We start from the raw sequence: 18,906 nt of genomic DNA, 5'->3' as shown, positions 1-18,906 counted from the left end.
AGATACTAGAATGGAATTAGAGTTTTGTTAGAAAAGAGAAAGAGGAATGGCTACAGGATAGCCAATCAACAATGGCTGTTATAGAACAGTCCTAAATGTAACTGAGAAGGGAATAACTGTGGAGATCAAATAACCTTCTGCAGTTCTTCTGAGCTTAGCTCTTTGATTTCTAGATGGTCCCCAACAATGGTACTTATCCTCCTCATAATGATAGCTTCATAGATATTTGAGCTGGAAGGGACCATGCTGAGACCCAGATTTGTTAAATGTCTTCACACAATAAATTAATGGCAAAGCCAGGGCAGGGTTTCTTGACTCTCAGTACAGGGTGTTTTCTTTCATTCTTTACCCTCAGACAGTTGAAACTGCTTTAAAGTTCATGGCAAGCACTGGCCTTTTCTGTAATTAACAGCTTCTTATAAAATATTTATTTTGTTTGCTCAGCCTCCTAGAAACTAAATTGAGTTTGTGCTTTAAAAAGCCTGCTGAGATCCTTGTTCTCTGTTCTGATACCATGTGCATGAACCACCAATGGGTTTCCTCCTACCTCACATTTGATGTGAATCCCTTTCTTTTAACATCTCTCTCAATTACTTCCCCATCTTCTCTTGCTCCATCTATGACCAACTTCCTGTTTCTAAATAGATTTTGTGGTCACCCCTCCCTCCTTGTGCCAGCTCCTAGCCACTAGTTACTTAGGCTGTGGTCTATATTGTTCTTCCAACAGCCTACCCTGTTGTGGTTGCCCCACACATCCACATTGTTATATGTCCCCAGTTTGGGTTCTGGGATTATTTTGGTAACTACCACATTGGGTGAGAGTCAAACTAATAATTTAAAGTGTTGGGACAACTTCTCCTATTGCAAGTCTCCTCCTGTTTTTACAATCCAAGAGGAGCTGCTTCTTGTACTCTTATTACCTATAATGCACAAATAGAATGTGATGTATGGCCTCCCACAAACCTGAATGCTTATGATTTACTTTGTGTTTTTCTTCATTTCTAGGACAAGATGTTGATAAATATAAAGAGCATCTTATGGATGTGCTCTACCTTAATAGCAACCCATGCACTACAGAAAGGTGAGTGTGTTAACAATTTTTTTAGGACTAATTGAAATAAAAATTGAAGTACTGGGGCATGGAATGGGATTATGGAATCATTAAAATAAAGGATGAATTTTGATCTATTCATTGCTGAACACTTTAGCTAAAATATTATTAGGTTGAAAACAGTGGTTTTAAATAAATCAATCATAACAAAATAATGAACCAGGTGCTAAAGAAGCAAGTGGGCTTTCAGTAACTTCCCAGATTACTTTCAGACTGTGCAAAAAGACTCACATGTGGGGCTGGGCATATTTTTAAGTTCTGCTTTCTTCAACACTGCTCAAAAATTTTCTATATTAAAAAAAAAGACTACTAAACATTCAGGAGGATCGAGTTTGAAAAAAGTAAAGAAGATAGAGAGAGGGCTGATAGCCAAGTTTTTCCCCCACCTCCATTTCTTTTTTCCTTCCCTTCCTTCCCCTCCCCTCCCCTCCCCTTCCCTTCCTTTCCCTTCCTTTCCCTCCCTTCCCCTCCCCTCCCCTTCCCTTCCCTTCCCTCCCCTCCCCTTCCCTTCTCTTTCCTTCCTTTCCCTTCCTTTCCCTTCCTTTCCCTTCCTTTCCCTTCCCTTCCCTTCCCTTCCCTTCCCTTCCCTTCCCTCCTCTTCTCCCCACCCCCTTTCTAGTAACTGGATAAGTACACCTCCAATGTTTTTGTTAGCTGTAAATTATATATCCATCTAATGAGGGTTCTGTGATTCCAAATTTGTGGACTCTGGTCTATGGAAAAAGATACTGTGCTGAGTTTCAGTGATCTGCTCCCATCAAGGGTCTCTCCAGACTCAGCTTCCACTTCTTTCTCATACCCACTCTATGCTTCTGGTTTCTGCAAGAATTTACAATTCCATTCATAGACCTTCTTATTCCCTTTTTTTTACATGCAGTTCCTTCTGCTTGACAGTCCCTTCTCTTGGTCTCTACAGTTCCACTTCAGTTCATTTTTAATACTCAAAATTTAAGTATCATTCCATCTATTCATCCATCCATCCTTCCACCTATCCATTCATTTATCCATCCATTGACAGTATTGTTTGAATACATTCTGTGTGCTATATGTTAGTCTGGGTCTCCAGGGATATATCAGTGGATGAGTCATACATAGTCTTGGATTTCATTAAACCTAATCTCCTTAGTTACATGAGGTAAGCGATAAACAAGTAAACAAACAATCCAAGTACTTCCGAATAGATGAATATAAAGCAGAATGACATCATAGGAAATGGCATAGGGTGGGGGGCAGGGGGGGATAAAGGGTCTTTGAGAAAGTCATACTTAAACTGATGTGGGAATGACGAGGAAGAGCCAGCCAGCTAAGATCTGGCCCAAGTTAGATAGTGTGTTTGAACAACAGAAAGTTCACTGTAGTTGGAGAGCAGTGATCAGGAAGAAAGTAGGAGATACAGACAGAGAGATAGTCAGAGGTCAGTTCATATAAATAGTAACAATATCTAATACTTAGAAAAGAGCTTCCTATGAGCCAAGAACAGTTTTAATGCTTAACATTAGCTTATTGAAACATTCATTATCCATAGAGGAAACTGAGAACCTAAGAGAGTTGCTCAAAGCCACACAACCAGTAAGTAGCAGAACTGGGAGATAAACCAAGGCTGTCCCAGGAGTGTGTGAGCTTTACCTCTGTTACATTTCTTATCTATATAGGGCATTGTAGCTTTAGAAATGACTAGATTTTATTTCCAGGAAGCACTGAAGGAAGCGCTGAAGGGTTTCAGCAGGTGAAAGACATGAGTTGATGAATGTTTTCAAAGTTCCATGTTTGCTATTCTATGTAGATTTGATCGTAGGAGAGCAAGAGTGGCAGCAGGGAGATCATTTAGGAGGTTATTGTGGTCACCTGTGTGTGAAATGGGGGCGTGGCAGAAGAGCTGGAGAGAAGTGAATTCTCATCTCTCCAACATGGAGATGGAGGATTCAGACCAACAAATGGATTGGATGTGGTGTGGTGAGGGCAAGAGAGGAATCAAGGGCGAGCTGACTTCGGACATGGCTCTCATTCCCCTTTCCAGCCAATTTAAAAGCCCTTTCTCTATGTTCCCATTGTCCCCTGTGCTGTGACATCTGTTATAGCCCATACCACTCGCTATGATAAGTTATGCTTCATTTTTCTTCCCAAGGGGAGTGTAGCTTCAAGAGAGCTGTTTTTTATTTTCTAGCAGAGTTCCTGACACACTGCTAACACTTAATCAATTTATGTGCTGAGTGAATAAGTGAATGAATAAATAAACAATGTGTGAATACCACAGTGAATGACCTGGATGGCCGTTAGAGTCTAGGCTCCACCAATCCAAGAGCCCAAGAGCTGTCCTTTTCAGCGTTTTCAGGAAGTAAAGGTTGAAGGTCACAGAGAGGAAAGGACAGCGGCATCCAGTGAAGAAGGAAGACATAGAAAGGAGATAGAGAAAAGGAGTTGGTTTGGGTGGGAAGTAATAGGAGGGAATTATAGAGAAAGTAGTGGGAGAACCTTGAGGAACAGGGCAACTAACCCTCCACTTAAAACAAAGAAAGAACTCATACAAACAGTAGGGAAATGAACAAACACTTATGGTATAGCTCCTTGATGGTATTTTAAAATAGTAGTAATAGCTAACAGTATTGAGTGATTTCTACGTTAGGCCTCGTTCTAAGTATTTTACTTTGTTAACCTTTTTTAATCTTAGCTCTCCGATGAGACACATGCTTTTATTCTCCCCATTTGGCAAATGAGGAAATTGCAATACCAAAAGATTTAGAGACATAGCTAATGTAGAAGATCATACATCAATTTAGTGATTGAGCCTGGAGGTGAACCCAGGCAGTCTGGCTCCACAGTCCATGCTCTCAACCACTGTATTGTACTTTATCCCAAGCATCAAGTTCTTTGCAAATCTGCAATCACTGTTAAGAGATGTCATTAGTTTGGGGCTAATTTCAGAAGAATTTTTACTTTTTCATGTGAGGGGTAAAAATTGAAAATGTAAGATCCATATGAAACAGGTTTGCCAAGTTCATAGTGAATCACAGAGCAGTAACTAGTTGAGTCAACATGAGTACTCTTATCTTAAGGTTTTCTCTATTTATGTCTAGGCATGCAAAAGGTCAATAACTAATGAACACTCTGTCTATTGGTTTCTGAATTTATTTTAATTTAATTTATTTTAATGCATGAAGAGCTCTTTGCTTTAAAAATACCCTTTATATTGATTATCTAGCATTCACCCAGTTATTTGGATATTCCTCTAATATTAATAAATGCAGCCATGCACAGTTATTAGTAAATGAATGAACAAGAGAGTGACATTAATACTTGAGAGGGTGATAAATTCCCCTATACTTACTCTGACAATTATTTGGCCAAGGTCTGTGTGTGTGTGTTTGTTCAAATTGTGTAGATAGAATTTGCATCATCCTTGCTCTGCAGGATTTATTGGCAGAGAATGAAACATAACTGATCATTCATTGTTCAGAGATTTCTCCCTTGCTGTATTCATTTAGACAACAAACTATCTGGTGGGAATAGTGAATTTTTTTAAAAGCAATTATTATTATTTTTTGAATTTTATTTTATTTATTTTTTTATACAGCAGGTTCTTATTAGTCATCAATTTTATACACATCAGTGTATACATGTCAATCCCAATCTCCCAATTAATCACACCCCCACCCCCACCCACAGCTGCTTTCCCCCCTTGGTGTCCATACGTTTGTTCTCTACATCTGTGTCTCTATTTCTGCCCTGCAAACTGGTTCATCTGTACCATTTTTCTAGGTTCCACATATATGCGTTAATATACAGTATTTCTTTTTCTCTTTCTGACTTACTTCACTCTGTATGACAGTCTCTAGATTCATCCATGTCTCTACAAATGACCCAATTTCGTTCCTTTTTATGGCTGAGTAATATTCCATTGCATATATGTACCACATTTTCTTTATCCATTCGTCCATTGATCGGCACTTAGGTTGCTTCCATGATCTGGCTATTGTAAATAGTGCAGCAATGAACATTGGGGTGCATGTGTCTTTTTGAATTATGGTTTTCTCTGGGTATATGCCCAGTAGTGGGATTGCTGGGTCATATAGTAATTCTATTTTTAGTTTTTTAAGGAACCTCCATACTGTTCTCCATAGTGGCAGTATCAATTTACATTCCCACCAACAGTGCAAGAGGGTTCCCTCCCTTTTCTCCACACTCTCTCCATCATTTGTTGCTTGTAGATTTTCTGATCATGCCCATTCTAACTGGTGTGAGGTGATACCTCAATGTAGTTTTGATTTGCATTTCTCTAATAATTAGTGATGTTGAGCAGCTTTTCATGTGCCTCTTGGCCCTCTGTATGTCCTCTTTGGAGAAATGTCTATTTAGGTCTTCTGCCCATTTTTTGATTGGGTTTTTTGTCTTTTAAATATTGAGCTGCATGAGCTGTTTATATATTTTGGAGATTAATCCTTTGTCCGTTGACTCATTTGCAAATATTTTCTCCCATTCTGAGGGTTGTCTTTTCGTCTTGTTTGTAGTTTCCTTTGCTTTGCAAAAGCTTTGAAGTTTCATTAGGTCCCGTTTGTTTATTTTTGCTTTTATTTCCATTACTCTAGGAGGAGGATCAAAAAAGATCTTGCTGTGAGTTATGTCAAAGAGTGTTCTTCCTATGTTTTCCTCTAAGAGTTTTATAATGTCTGGCCTTACATGTAGGTCTCTAATCCATTTTGAGTTTATTTTTGTGTATGGTGTTAGGGAGTGTTCTAATTTCATTCTTTTACATGTTGCCGTCCAGTTTTCCCAGCACCACTCATTGAAGAGGCTGTCTTTTCTCCATTGTATATCCCTGCCTCCTTTGTCATAGATTAGTTGACCATAGGTGCATGGGTTTATCTCTGGGCTTTATATCCTGCTCCATTGATCTATATTTCTGCTGTTGTGCCAGTACCATATTGTCTTGATTACTGTAGCTTTGTGGTATAGTCTGATGTCAGGGAGTCTGATTCTTCCAGCTCTATTTTTTTCCTTCAAGACTGCTTTGGCTATTCGGGGTCTTTTGTGTTTCCATACAAATTTTAAGATTTTTTGTTCTAGTTCTGTAAAAAAATGCCATTGATAATTTGACAGGGATTGCATTGAATCTGTAGTTTGCTTTAGGTAGTATAGTCATTTTCACAATATTGATTCTTCCAATCCAAGAACGTGGAATATCTCTCCATCTGTTGGTATCATCTTTAATTTCTTTCAACAGTGTCTTATAGTTTTCTGCATATAGGTCTTTTCTCTCCCTAGGTAGGTTTATTCCTAGGTATTTTATTCTTTTTGTTGCAATGGTAAATAGGAGTGTTTCCTTAATTTCTCTTTCATATTCTTCATCATTTGTGTATAGGAATGCAAGAGATTTCTGTGCATTAATTTTATATCCTGCAACTTTACCAAAATCATTGATTAGCTCTAGTAGTTTTCTGGTGGCATCCTTAGGATTCTCTACGTATAATATCATGTCATCTGCAAACAATGACAGTTTTACTTCTTCTTTTCCAATTTGTATTCCATTTATTTCTACTTCTTCTCTGATTGCCGTGGCTACGACTTCCAAAACTATGTTGAATAATAGTGGCAAGAGTGGACATCCTTGTCTTGTTCCTGATCGTAGAGGAAATGCTTTCAGTTTTTCACCATTGAGAATGATGTTTGCTGTGGGTTTGTCATATATTGCCTTTATTATGTTGAGGTAGTCTCCCTCTATGCCCACTTTCTGGAGAGTTTTTATCATAAATGGGTGTTAAATTTTGTCAGAAGCTTTTTCTGCATCTATTGAGATGATCATATGGTTTTTCGTCTTCAGTTTGTTAATATGGTGTATCACATTGATTGATTTGCATATATTGAAGAATCCTTGCATCCCTGGGATAAATCCCACTTGATAATGGTGTAGGATCCTTTTAATGTGTTGTTGGATTCTGTTTGCTAGGATTTTGTTGAGGATTTTTGCATCTATATTCATCAGTGATATTGGTCTGTAATTTTCTTTTTTTGTGGTATCTTTGTCTGGTTTTGGTATCAGGGTGATGGTGGCCTCATAGAATGAGTTTGGGAGTGTTCCTTCCTCTGCAATTTTTTGGAAGAGTTTGAGAAGGATGGGTGTTAGCTCTTCTCTAAATGTTTGATAGAATTCACCTGTGAAGCCATCTGGTCTTGGACTTCCGTTTGTTGGAAGATTTTTAACCACAGTTTCAATTTCATTACTTGTGATTGGTCTGTTCATATTTTCTATTTCTTCCTGGTTCAGTCGTGTAAGGTTATACCTTTCTAAGAATTTGTCCATTTCTTCCAGGTTGTACATTTTATTGGCTTAGAGTTGCTTGTAGTAGTCTGTTAGGATGCTTTGTATTTCTGTGGTGTCTGTTGTAACTTCTTTTTCATTTCTAATTTTATTGATTTGAGTCCTCTCCCTCTTTTTCTTGATGAGTCTGGGTAAAGGTTTATCAATTTTGTTTATCTTCTCAAAGAAGCAGCTTTTAGTTTATTGATCTTTGCTATTGTTTTCTTTGTTTCTATTTCATTTATTTCTGCTCTGATCTTTATGATTTCTTTCCTTCTGATAACTTTGGGTTTTGTTTATTCTTCTTTCTCTACTTCCTTTAGGTGTAAGGTTAGATTGTTTATTTGAGATTTTTCTTGTTTCTTGAGGTAGGCTTGTATAGCTATCAACTTCCCTCTTACAACTGCTTTTGCTGCATCCCATAGGTTTTGGGTCATCGTGTTTTCATTGTCATTTGTCTCTAGGTATTTTCTGGTTTCCTGTTTGGTTTCTTAAGTGATCTCTTGGTTCTTTAGTAATGTGTTGTTTAGCCTCCATGTGTTTGTGTTTTTTACGTTCTTTTCCCTGTAATTCATTTCTAATCTCATAGTGTTGTGGTCAGAAAAGATGCTTGATATGATTTCAATTTTCTTAAATTTACTGAGGCTTGATTTGTGACCCAAGATGTGATCTATCCTGGAGAATGTTCTCTGCGCACTTGTGAAGAAAGTGGAAACTGCTGTTTTTGGATGGAATGTCATATAAATGTCAGTTAAATCTATCTGGCCTATTGTGTCATTTAAAGCTTGTATTTCCTGCTTAATTTTCTATTTGGATGACCTGTCCATTAGTGTAAGTGAGGTTTTAAAGTCCCCCACTATTATTGTGTTACTGTCGATTTCCTCTTTTAGAGCTGTTAGCAGTTGCCTTATGTATTGAGGTGCTCCTATGTTGTGTGCATGTATATTTATAATTGTTATGTCTTCTTCTTGGATTGATCCCTTGATCATTATGTAGTGTCCTTCCTTGTCTCTTGTAACATTCTTTATTTTAAAGTCTATTTTATTGGATATGGGTATTGGTACTCCAACTTTCTTTTGATTTCCATTTGCATGGAATATCTTTTTCCATCCCCTCACTTTCAGTCTGTATGTGTCCCTAGGTCAGAAATGGGTCTCTTGTAGACAACATATGTATGGGTCTTGTTTTTGTATCCATTCAGCAAGCCTGTGTCTTTTGGTTGGAGCATTTAATCCATTCACGTTTAGGGTAATTATTGATAAGTATGTTCTTATTGCCATTTTCTTAATTGTTTTGAGTTTGTTTTTGTAGGTCCTTTTCTTCTCTTGTGTTTTCCACTTAGAGAAGTTCCTTTAGCATTTGTTGTAGAGCTGGTTTGGTGGTGCTGAATTCTCTTAGCTTTTGCTTGTCTGTAAAGCTTTTGATTTCTCCATCAAATCTGAATGAGATCCTTGCCGTGTAGAGTAATCTTGGTTTTAGGTGCTTCCCTTTCATTACTCTAAGTATATCATTCCACTCCCTTCTGGCTTGTAGAGTTTCTGCTGAGAAATCAGCTGTTAACCTTATGGGAGTTCCCTTGTATATTATTTGTCATTTTTCCCTTGCTGTTTTCAATAATTTTTCTTTGTCTTTAATTTTTGCCAATTTGATTACTATGTGTCTTGGAGTGTTTCTCTTTGGGTTTATCCTGTATTGGACTCTCTGCACTTCCTGTACTTGGGTGGCTATTTCCTTTTCCATGTTAGGGAAGTTTTCGACTATAATCTCTTCAGACATTTTCTCGGGCCCTTTCTCTCTCTTTTCTCCTTCTGGGACCCCTATAATGAGAATGTTGTTGTGTTTAATGCTGTCCCAGAGGTCTCTTAGGCAGTCTTCATTTCTTTTCATTCTTTTTTCTTTAATCTGTTCTGCAGCAGTGAATTCCACCATTCTGTCTTCCAGGTCACTTATCCATTCTTCTGCTTCAGTTATTCTGCTATTGATTCCTTGTAGTGTATTTTTCATTTCAGTTGTGTTGTTCATCTCTGTTCGTTTCTTCTTTAATTCTTCAGATCTTTGTTAAACATTTCTTGCATCTTCTCGATCTTTGCCTACATTCTTTTTCCGAGGTCCTGGATCATCTTCACTATCGTTATTCTGAATTCTTTTTCTGGAAGGTTGCCTATCTCCACTTCATTTAGTTGTTTTTCCTGGGTTTTATCTTTTTCCTTCATCCAGTACATAGCCCTCTGCCTTTTCATCTTGCCTATCTTTCTGTGAATGTGGTTTTTATTCCACAGGCTGCAGGATTGTAGTTCTTGCTTCTGCTGTCTGCCCTCTGGTGGATGAAGCTAAGAGGCTTGTGCAAGTTTCCTGATGGGAGGGACTGGTTGTGGGTAGAGCTGGCTGTTGCTTTGGTGGGCAGAGCTCAGTAAAACTTTAATCCACTCGTCTGCTGATGGGTAGGGCCTTGTTCCCTCCCTGTTGGTTGTTTGGCCTGAGGCGACCCAACACTGGATCCTACCCAGGCTCTTTGGTGGGGCTAATGGTGGACTCTGGGAGGGCTCACGCCAAGGAGTACTTCCCAGAACTTCTGCTACCAGTGTCCTTGTCCCCACAGTGAACCACAGCCACCCTCCCGCCTCTGCATGAGACCCTCCAACACTAGCAGGTAGGTCTGGTTCAGACTCCCATGGGGTCACTGCTCCTTCCCCTGGGTCCCACTGAGCACACTCCTTTGTGTGTGCCCTCCAAGAGTGGAGTCTCTGTTTCCCCCAGTCCTGTCAAAGTCTTGCAATCAAATCCCACTAGCCTTCATAGTCTGATTCTCTAGGAATTCCTCCTCCTGTTGCCAGATCCCCAGATTGGGAAGCCTGACTTGAGGCTCAGAACCTTCACTCCAGTGGGTGGACTTCTGTGGTATAAGTGTTTTCCAGTTTGTGAGTCACCCACCCAGCAGTTATGGGATTTGATTTTATCGTGATTGCTCCCCTCCTACCGTCTCATTGTGTCTTCTCCTTTGTCTTTGGAGTGGGGTATATTTTTTGGTGAGTTCCAGTGTCTTCCTGTCGATAATTGTTCAGCAGTTAGTTGTGATTCTGGTGTTCTTGTAAGAAGGAGTGAGAGCACGTCCTTCTGCTCCACCATCTTGAACCAATCTCTCCAGGAATAGTGAATTTTTGTTAGCATTCATTTTTATTTCTTGCATTGTCAGAGTTTCAGACAAGTTCTTGCAGGTAGCAGTTTTTTTCTTCTTCTTTTTTTTTTTTTTTAGCATGCACAGTTGGTAAACATTATCCTCTGAACTACTAAATTTCTCTCTTAAAATATTTAGATTTGGCAAACTTAGTTCTTGTTACCCAGTGCCTTACGACCTGATTTCATACACAAAAGACTTGGCCACACAGCTTTTTGTTCATCTTGCTGTTAAGACTGGATTCTACATGAATATTTATTTACATCCAGCTGAAGCTTTTAATTTTCTTGTATCTGTAAACACCCAGAACAATAAATAACCCTTGGGAAAATGCCTGTTGATGTAAGTTTGTTCTAATATATTTTTTCATTACAGCACAGTTATTGAGTAATGCTCCAAGTGTCAGAAACCTCCCAATCAGATAGATAGAGGTGAATCTCATATCTGCCCCTATACCTCTAAAATTGTGAAAAGAACTGTAATTTAGTAATAAATATTAAGGAATTGAAAGTCACTTATCTTAAACTCCTTTTAAAGGAAACCATAAAGGGTCTTATAATTTATATCATAATTGATGTTGATGGTAAAGATGTTTATTCTCCATTTAAAAAGCAATATTTTGGGGCTTCCCTGGTGGCACAGTGGTTGAGAGTCCGCCTGCCGATGCAGGGGACATGGGTTTGTGCCCTGGTCTGGGAAGATCCCACATGCCGCGGAGCGGCTAGGCTCGTGAGCTATGGCTGCTGAGCCTGTGCATCCGGAGCCTGTGCTTCACAACGTGAGAGGCCACAACAGTGAGCGGCCCACGTACCGCAAAAACAAACAAACAAACAAAAAGCAATGTTTTATTTGTGAAGTTAATGATCTATAATTCTTCAGGAAGGAAGATGGGATTTCCTAGAACATATAATGAATATAAACTAGGAGATTTTTAGTTCATAAAATTTTCACCCCTTCCCTTCTCAGGACCCCTCTTCTTGGCAAAAAAGTACAAAATATATTTTTGTTGTCTTCATCTCCCTAATGGGATCTAATCTTTTTGAAGTTAAGTTTCATTCCTTAGCATCTGTATCATTTCTAATGCATGTCCATTTTGAGATGTGTGTTACTAAGGCCTTTAAGCACTAATACACCAAGTGTTAGATACATATCATTTTGTTGATTAACATTATTTCACTCCACCTAGAGGCTACTATTACTATTCATCATATTTGCATGAACTGGGAGTTCCTTGTGCACTAATGATAATTTCTATTCTTACTACCAACACATTGTCTACCCAACTAGTAGAGACTGGAAGATGGGGGAAAAAGGGAGAAGAGAGGTATAGATTCCTATAACAGTGAAACAATGTGGGGTTTTTGCATGTAATAGTATTAAATTGTAGTCAATGTGTTCTTTCTCATTAAAAGTTTAAGGGCTTAAACAGATAGGCATTCTGTAGATTAATACTTTAGAAGGTTAGGTGAACAGACGCTAACTCCCCCGCCCCCTCAGGATATAATCTAGAGGTAATGTTTCACTGCAAAGTGATTGCAGCTGGATTTCTCATTACAATGAAAGTCTTTGGTTCAAACACTGAACCAAAGAGCATTCTTCAAGTTCTGGGCTTCCCCCTGTTCCAGTCTACTGAAGTATGTTTTAAAATTTTCACTTCCCCTTTGAGTTGTTTTCATTTCCTCTAAGGTAATGTGGCAGTTATCTTAATCATTTTTCTTCTTCTGACCTGTAGACTTAAATTTGTTTTTTTAACTGTTCTTCCTAACATTGGTCCAGTCTTTTAAACCTGCATTGCTTAAGTCTAGTCTTCTCTTGCCCTTGATTGCTTGTCTTCCTACACTTGCCTTATTTTGTCACTTATTTTGTTCATGTTAAACACTAAGTTACAAATACTTTAAAATGAATGCCATATTTTTAGCACATAAAAAAATAAGCATTATTAATCCCTGTCTTTGTTATAAAACATTACTAAAATTGTGTACTATTCTCTGTATATAAAATCATTCTAATTATTTCACATATTGAGGATGTAACCAACCCCCTGTAATGGTTCTTATCCATTCACATATTTAATAGACTCAGTTTGTTAATTTAGTATTTTCTCTTTCCTCTAGTCAAAGTGGGAAAAAGCCCACCTGTTAAGGGCTCCCTCTCTGGAAAAGTCAACCTACCTTGTCATTTTTCAACCATGCCTACCTTACCACCCAGTTACAACACCACCAGCGAATTTCTCCGAATCAAATGGTCTAAGATTGAACTGGACAAGAATGGAAAAGATTTAAAGGAGACTACTGTTCTCGTGGCCCAAAATGGGAATATCAAGATTGGTCAGGGCTACAAAGGGAGAGTGTCGGTGCCTACATATCCCGAGGACGTGGGTGATGCCTCACTCACCATGGTCAAACTGCTGGCCAGTGATGCAGGCCTCTACCGCTGTGACGTCATGTATGGGATTGAAGACACACAGGACACAGTGTCATTGGCTGTGGAGGGTAAGGCTTTGGGAATCTAGAAGAAGGTAGTATAACACGATACCTGGTTCAGAAGTGTGGTGAAACAATATTCAAAAGTAGCCATTGCTCAGGGTTTGGACAAGGGGAAAAAAATCAATCAACACAACAGTCCATGTCTTTCACAAAAAATGAACTGTTATTTGTTCAGGAATCAAGGAAGGTGGCTTTATACTAGATATAATGAATACCTCAAGACATGGTTTATAGCTCAAGAATCATTACTTCATTATTGAGACCCATCAGTGGTTATTTTTTAAGGCTGTAAAGGCTGTTCTACATTTTGTTTTAATTTTAACATATGTGTATATGTGCATATACATGCATACACATACACACATATAGATATATACATACACACACACAGGAAAAAACCTCTTTCCTCCTTTTTCTCACTCTCCTAGCATGATTATTAAAATCTTTGAATTTGCTTTTAAGAAATATAAATTATATCTTAACTTACATTGAAGAAATAAGGCACCTAATAAGTACCATGGTATATATCACAGTGCTTTGAGAAAGCTAGGACTCAAACATTTGAATTGGATCAAAACAAGAACTCAGTGAATTTTTTTTAAGGTCAATGCACTGGTTGTTGTCCAGTGTCTTGCAATGAGACATTTTAGTTTTAGCCCACATTGAGCGGTGGTTTGTATGTCATTTGAATTTAAGTTAGGAGACAAAGCAAAGAAAAATTGCTTTAATTGGGTACACACATAATGCCATAGCTCTTGGAAGAAAAATATTTTGGCAAGTTATTAAGCAAAATTCTAATACCCAGACATGATGGAACAGATTTTTCTTCCAACCCTCCACTTCCCTATAAAATATTTACCTTTCAGAAATATATACAAAGGGTTTTATTAAAACTCTTTCTTTTGTAGCCAAAAGGAAATATTTTGAATTTCAGATGTGACAGATTAATTTTCTGAACATCCTTTTCCATTCAGATTCTATTGCTCCCTTCTATAAATCTATTTTTATGTTTTCCAGGCATCCACTAAACACCCTGGGCTCTTTGCTCTTTTAACCCTTTTATCATTTACTTTGGTTTGTTTAGTATTGTTTTTTCTACTGATCTCTCTCTTCCTCTTTTTGTATAATGTAACATACATTATATATATATATATATATATATATATATATATATATATATATATATGGTGTTAGATACACATTGCATATAAATATATATATACATATATGTTTTTAAAATCCCACAAGAAGTTTACAACTTCTTACAATTTTCATCATTAAAGAATTAGCAGTGGATTTGCCCCTTGCCCCCTTTGAAACAATGAAAATCCTCCACTTAATCTCCTTAGCCCCATGAGGTCTTCAAATTATCCCAGCAATTGCAGATACTTATACAGCCTGGTATTCCCTGCCTTGGTCATGGAGGCCCCTTTGTGCCCCCTTACTACCAATCTTCAGTGCACATGGAAGATTTTTAATTACCAAGAAGGCTATTTGAAGCTTTGATCAACATAAGACTAATTTAAAACCATTCAAAGTCTGGTTTAAACCTTAGAGATCATTATAAACTATCTTTCATACTTACTAGATAGCACCATATATACTTCCTGGTAATTTTAGAGTCATTCTACAAAGCTACAGATTTTATGAAAGGCATTTGATCAGTTTTTTCTTTGCAATATCAGAAATGGGAAAATGAATGTTAGTTGTCAATGTATCTACTTGGTGCCTCTGCAGGTCTTTCTGTATCGACACTGATCAGAGGTGCTTATTTATGACATGGCTAGTCTGTTCCCTGTAGATATTTTATTGGCACATACCTGTTTTGGAAGAGAGAGACAATCTAAGGATAGGCATGTGGGAGACAGTCTTATAGCTAGAAGTCAGGCTGTAAGAGAGAGAAAGAGAGAGAGAGAGAGAGAGAGGGAGAGAGACTTGTCAAGTCCAGGAAATTACTAGGAATAAAAGGAGAGTAGAAGATATCTTGGAAACCAAAATTAATTCCACCTAACAAAAAAGTGGTCTTAAATGATATGACTCAATAAAATCTCATCCATAAGACCCAATTACCCCAAATTCTATTTTCCAGTGACTTCCTAGGCACATCTGCTTGACTCACTTTGCTCTTTTATGAAAATGAGTCACCATATTTACTCCAGTTAAAAATGGAGATGCTTTTGGTAAAGTAGGAGAAGAGGACCAAAGCTCCACCCCCTCAGCTGCTCTTTCTTCAGGCCTTTGACAATTCTTTGAGCCCTGAAACACAGTTCAAGAACCACTAGTTTGGGCCTCCCTGGTGGCGCAGTGGTTGAGAGTCCGCCTGCCGATGCAGGGGATACGGGTTCGTGCCCCGGTCCGGGAGGATCCCATATGCCGTGGAGTGGCTGGGCCCGTGAGCCGTGGCCGCTGAGCCTGCGCATCCGGAACCTGTGCTCCGCAACGGGAGGGGCCACAGCAGTGAGAGGCCCGCGTACCGCAAAAAAAAAAAAAAAAAAAAAAGAACCACTAGTTTATGTAACTCCTAAAATACAACGAAGTGGAATTTGAGGCACATATCAGGATGCCTGGCTTCTGCCCATGGGAGTCTGGAGAATTTTATTTCAGGCCTCCTTTGGGATAAAAATCATACATCTTACCTGTCAAAGCGGAGACCCTAAATTATGAATATGATAAACATTTATCACAGCAGCCTATCCAACATTTTAAAATTCTTTATCTAATTTGACCTTCCTATCAATCAAATAACCTAAGCAATATTAGTTATACTTTATGAAGGGAGAAATTAAGACTTATATATGATTAAGGAGCAAATTAGAGATTGGAACAGGCCTTCTCACTCATACCTAGTCCAGCATCTTTTCCATTTTAGTATATTGTCTCTGGAAGTAAGTATTACAATGCTTCATGTTTGTAGGAAGTGGTGCTGGTGAAGGCTCCATGTGCTTCTATTGAGTTGGCCCTGAGTAAAAACATGAAGTAGGAGAAGTTGATCTTGTGGCCCCCTTAACTCTTTGTATCTCTTGCAGCACCTACTCCATTTAATTGTCCAAGGTTCCCATAATAGCCTGAATACTACCTGCAATTAGGACAACTAGTCACCATTTGGGATTTAGTGACTTAAATCTTTTTTTTTTAGATTGTTTACATGGGAACAGAAAATTCTTGAAACTCTCTAATGGAGCAGAATAGAACACCTAAGTGAACAACATTTCTGGGGCTCCTCAGATCACCATAATTTTGCATAATGCTACATAAAATAAAGTAAAAATAAAGAAGTATCATGATGTTATTACCAAGTTAGCAAGTAATTTGATGAATTACTCCAATGAGAAACTGCACAGTATGGTGGGAGACTTGAACTTGCCCATAATTATTTGCTGCTATCTTTGCAGGGGTTGTGTTTCACTACAGGGCAGCGACCAGCAGGTACACTCTGAATTTTGAGATGGCACAGAAGGCTTGTTTGGATGTTGGGGCTGTCATAGCAACCCCAGAGCAGCTATATGCAGCCTATGAAGATGGATTTGAGCAATGTGACGCAGGCTGGCTGGCTGATCAGAGCGTTAGGTGAGCGGTCTGGGGGCCACCAGCTTTAATTCATCTATTTGGAGCGAGAATAAAGTGCTACCTACTAGTCCTTTATTTCCCCAGGTATCCCATCCGGGCTCCCCGAGAAGGCTGTTATGGAGATATGATGGGGAAGGAAGGAGTCAGGACCTATGGACTCCGTGCTACGCATGAAACTTATGATGTGTATTGTTACGTGGACCATATAGATGGTAAGATGTTCAAATTTCTATAGCTTCATTTGACCTAAGAAAATTGAGGAAAGACTGGGAGCACGTGGGGATAGAGCAAGTCTTCATGCTTGTTTGGATTCCAAACAGCAACATTTAGTTTAAATAACCATATGATTCTGTGGTGAAATAAGCTTAAATTAAAGTGGAAAGAGAACGAGGGCTGTGTAAATGGTTATGTAGGTTTGAAATGTCTTTAGTTAATGGCAGGTTTGCTTTCAGTCATGCTGCCATTGGACTGTTTCCAATACACTTTTAGAGCATTAAGAATAGAAACCTGTAAGGGTGGTACCTATTCTTGTAAGAACTTCAGGTAAAATCCTGTGATGACAAACCACTGTGAATCCAAGTGCTGATAAACACCCCGAAGTGCAGCTGAGTAAGGCAAACTAGCCCAGGAAGGATTTTCATGGTTTGCTTCTCCTTGTGTTCACTTTGCTACACTAATATTTAGAGCAATCATTCATTCATTCAACCAATGAACACATTAAAAGAAAACACCGGGCTTCCCTGGTGGCTCAGTGGTTGAGAGTCCGCCTGCTGATGCAGGGGACGCGGGTTCGTGCGCTGGTCCGGGAGGATCCCACATGCCGCGCGGAGCGGCTGGGCCCGTGGGCCATGGCCGCTGGGCCTGCGCGTCTGGAGCCTGTGCTCCGCAACGGGAGAGGCCACAGCAGTGAGAGGCCCGCGTGCCGCAAAAAAAAAAAAAAAAAAAAAAAAAAAGAAAACACCTACTGTGTGATAGGTACTCTGCTCGTACTTAGGACTATGAAGCCGAGTAAGATATAAGCCTCGCTTTAGAGATGCTTAGAGTCTGATTGATTCTGGCACTATCTTTTCTCACTTAGCATGAGTTAGATTCTTAGAGACAAGTTTGAGTTCTCTTGTGGTGATGTAATCTAAGGACACAATGCAGTCTTATTATAAGAATAGAAATTTCTGTGACTTTTGAAGTGGAATTTCATTTGTAGCAACAGGTATCTTAGAAGCCTAAATATATAAATAGAAGTATTACATTGAGTTATACTTTTAATTTTGGCTGGCTCCACAGAAAAAAATGATCTCAATTTTCTTATGTGTAAAATAAGGAAGTAGGACTAGATAACTTCCATAGTCCCTTCCAACATTAAAATTCTATGATTCTATGAATTGAAAAAACAACCTCAGAGACTAAAAGCTAGAAAATAAGCAGCTTATATTTGCCTAATGCCCTAAATTTGAATAGGATGGCCTGCTTGCAAGAAAGCTGCTAAGTGTGGTTCTCTAGCATCTTAACATTCTTATTATAACTATTATTTAAGACTGATAAATGTGTTTTCTAAACCATAACTTTGATACTAACAATTTCCATTTTTTACAAGGACAAAGGGAAAAGATATGTAAAATCCATGCTATGAGATATAGATAGATAGATATAGCTTAGCTCCTTCCTTTAAATTTAATTTTATTTTAAATTTAGTTAACTTTTTTCATAGAATAGGAGATGGTTGGTGGGGATTCTGGTTCTAGAAAATAAATTTGTTATTGCTATCTCAGTAAGATGGAAATTTGTATTCAAATTCACTAGGTGGAATTTGTTTTATCACTGTGGTTCTCCTTTGGAATAATATCTATTAGAGTGATAGTTATAAAAATTTCTGGAACACTGGTAATGCTGGAACTAAACCAGAGATAGTTTTTGAAAAAGTATACATAACTTCTAATTACCTAAAAGATCTTTACCAAATATAATTGAAATGTGGTTTTCAAGTATAAATCCATGGCCAATTTGATCCCAATATGAATAAGCATCACAAGCCAGACTCCTTGATGGAAAGACAGGCTTAAGTATTTACAATGCTCCCAGAAGGAGCACCTAGGGGCCCCTTTGCATGTCTCTTCTTCAGTCTTATCCTGAGAGAGCTACTGAAACCCCAGTCTCTAAGGCTGCAGAATCCCTAACTTCTTTGAAGGCCAGAGGACTTTCTGCTTCTGCAGAAGTTCCAGAAATTCCTTGCCCTGTACAAATTCTGTGTGAGATACTTTTGACAGGTCTTGGTGGTAAA

General features: G+C 38.5%; 1 protein-coding gene across 4 annotated transcripts in view; it reads left to right on the top strand.

Annotated features, from left to right (window-relative positions):
- Window positions 1-1,011: 1,011 nt before the first annotated feature.
- VCAN (versican) overlaps window positions 1,012-18,906 on the top strand; it is a gene marked incomplete at both ends in the record, with an annotated part of 100,893 nt that continues 82,998 nt past the window's right edge. For all 4 annotated transcript variants that reach the window (XM_079701989.1, XM_079701987.1, XM_079701988.1 and 1 more), the window contains 4 exons: window positions 1,012-1,081; window positions 12,693-13,070; window positions 16,457-16,631; window positions 16,716-16,843. In XM_079701989.1, the coding sequence (XP_079558115.1) occupies window positions 1,012-1,081; window positions 12,693-13,070; window positions 16,457-16,631; window positions 16,716-16,843 (751 nt within the window). The remainder of the gene's footprint in view (window positions 1,082-12,692; window positions 13,071-16,456; window positions 16,632-16,715; window positions 16,844-18,906) is intronic.

Source organism: Hyperoodon ampullatus (assembly GCF_949752795.1).
Source record: "Hyperoodon ampullatus genome assembly, chromosome: 4".
NCBI classification, from domain to species: domain Eukaryota; kingdom Metazoa; phylum Chordata; class Mammalia; order Artiodactyla; family Ziphiidae; genus Hyperoodon; species Hyperoodon ampullatus.
The sequence above is the reverse complement of the archived record's forward strand: the minus strand, read 5'-3'. Positions and strand labels throughout refer to the sequence as shown.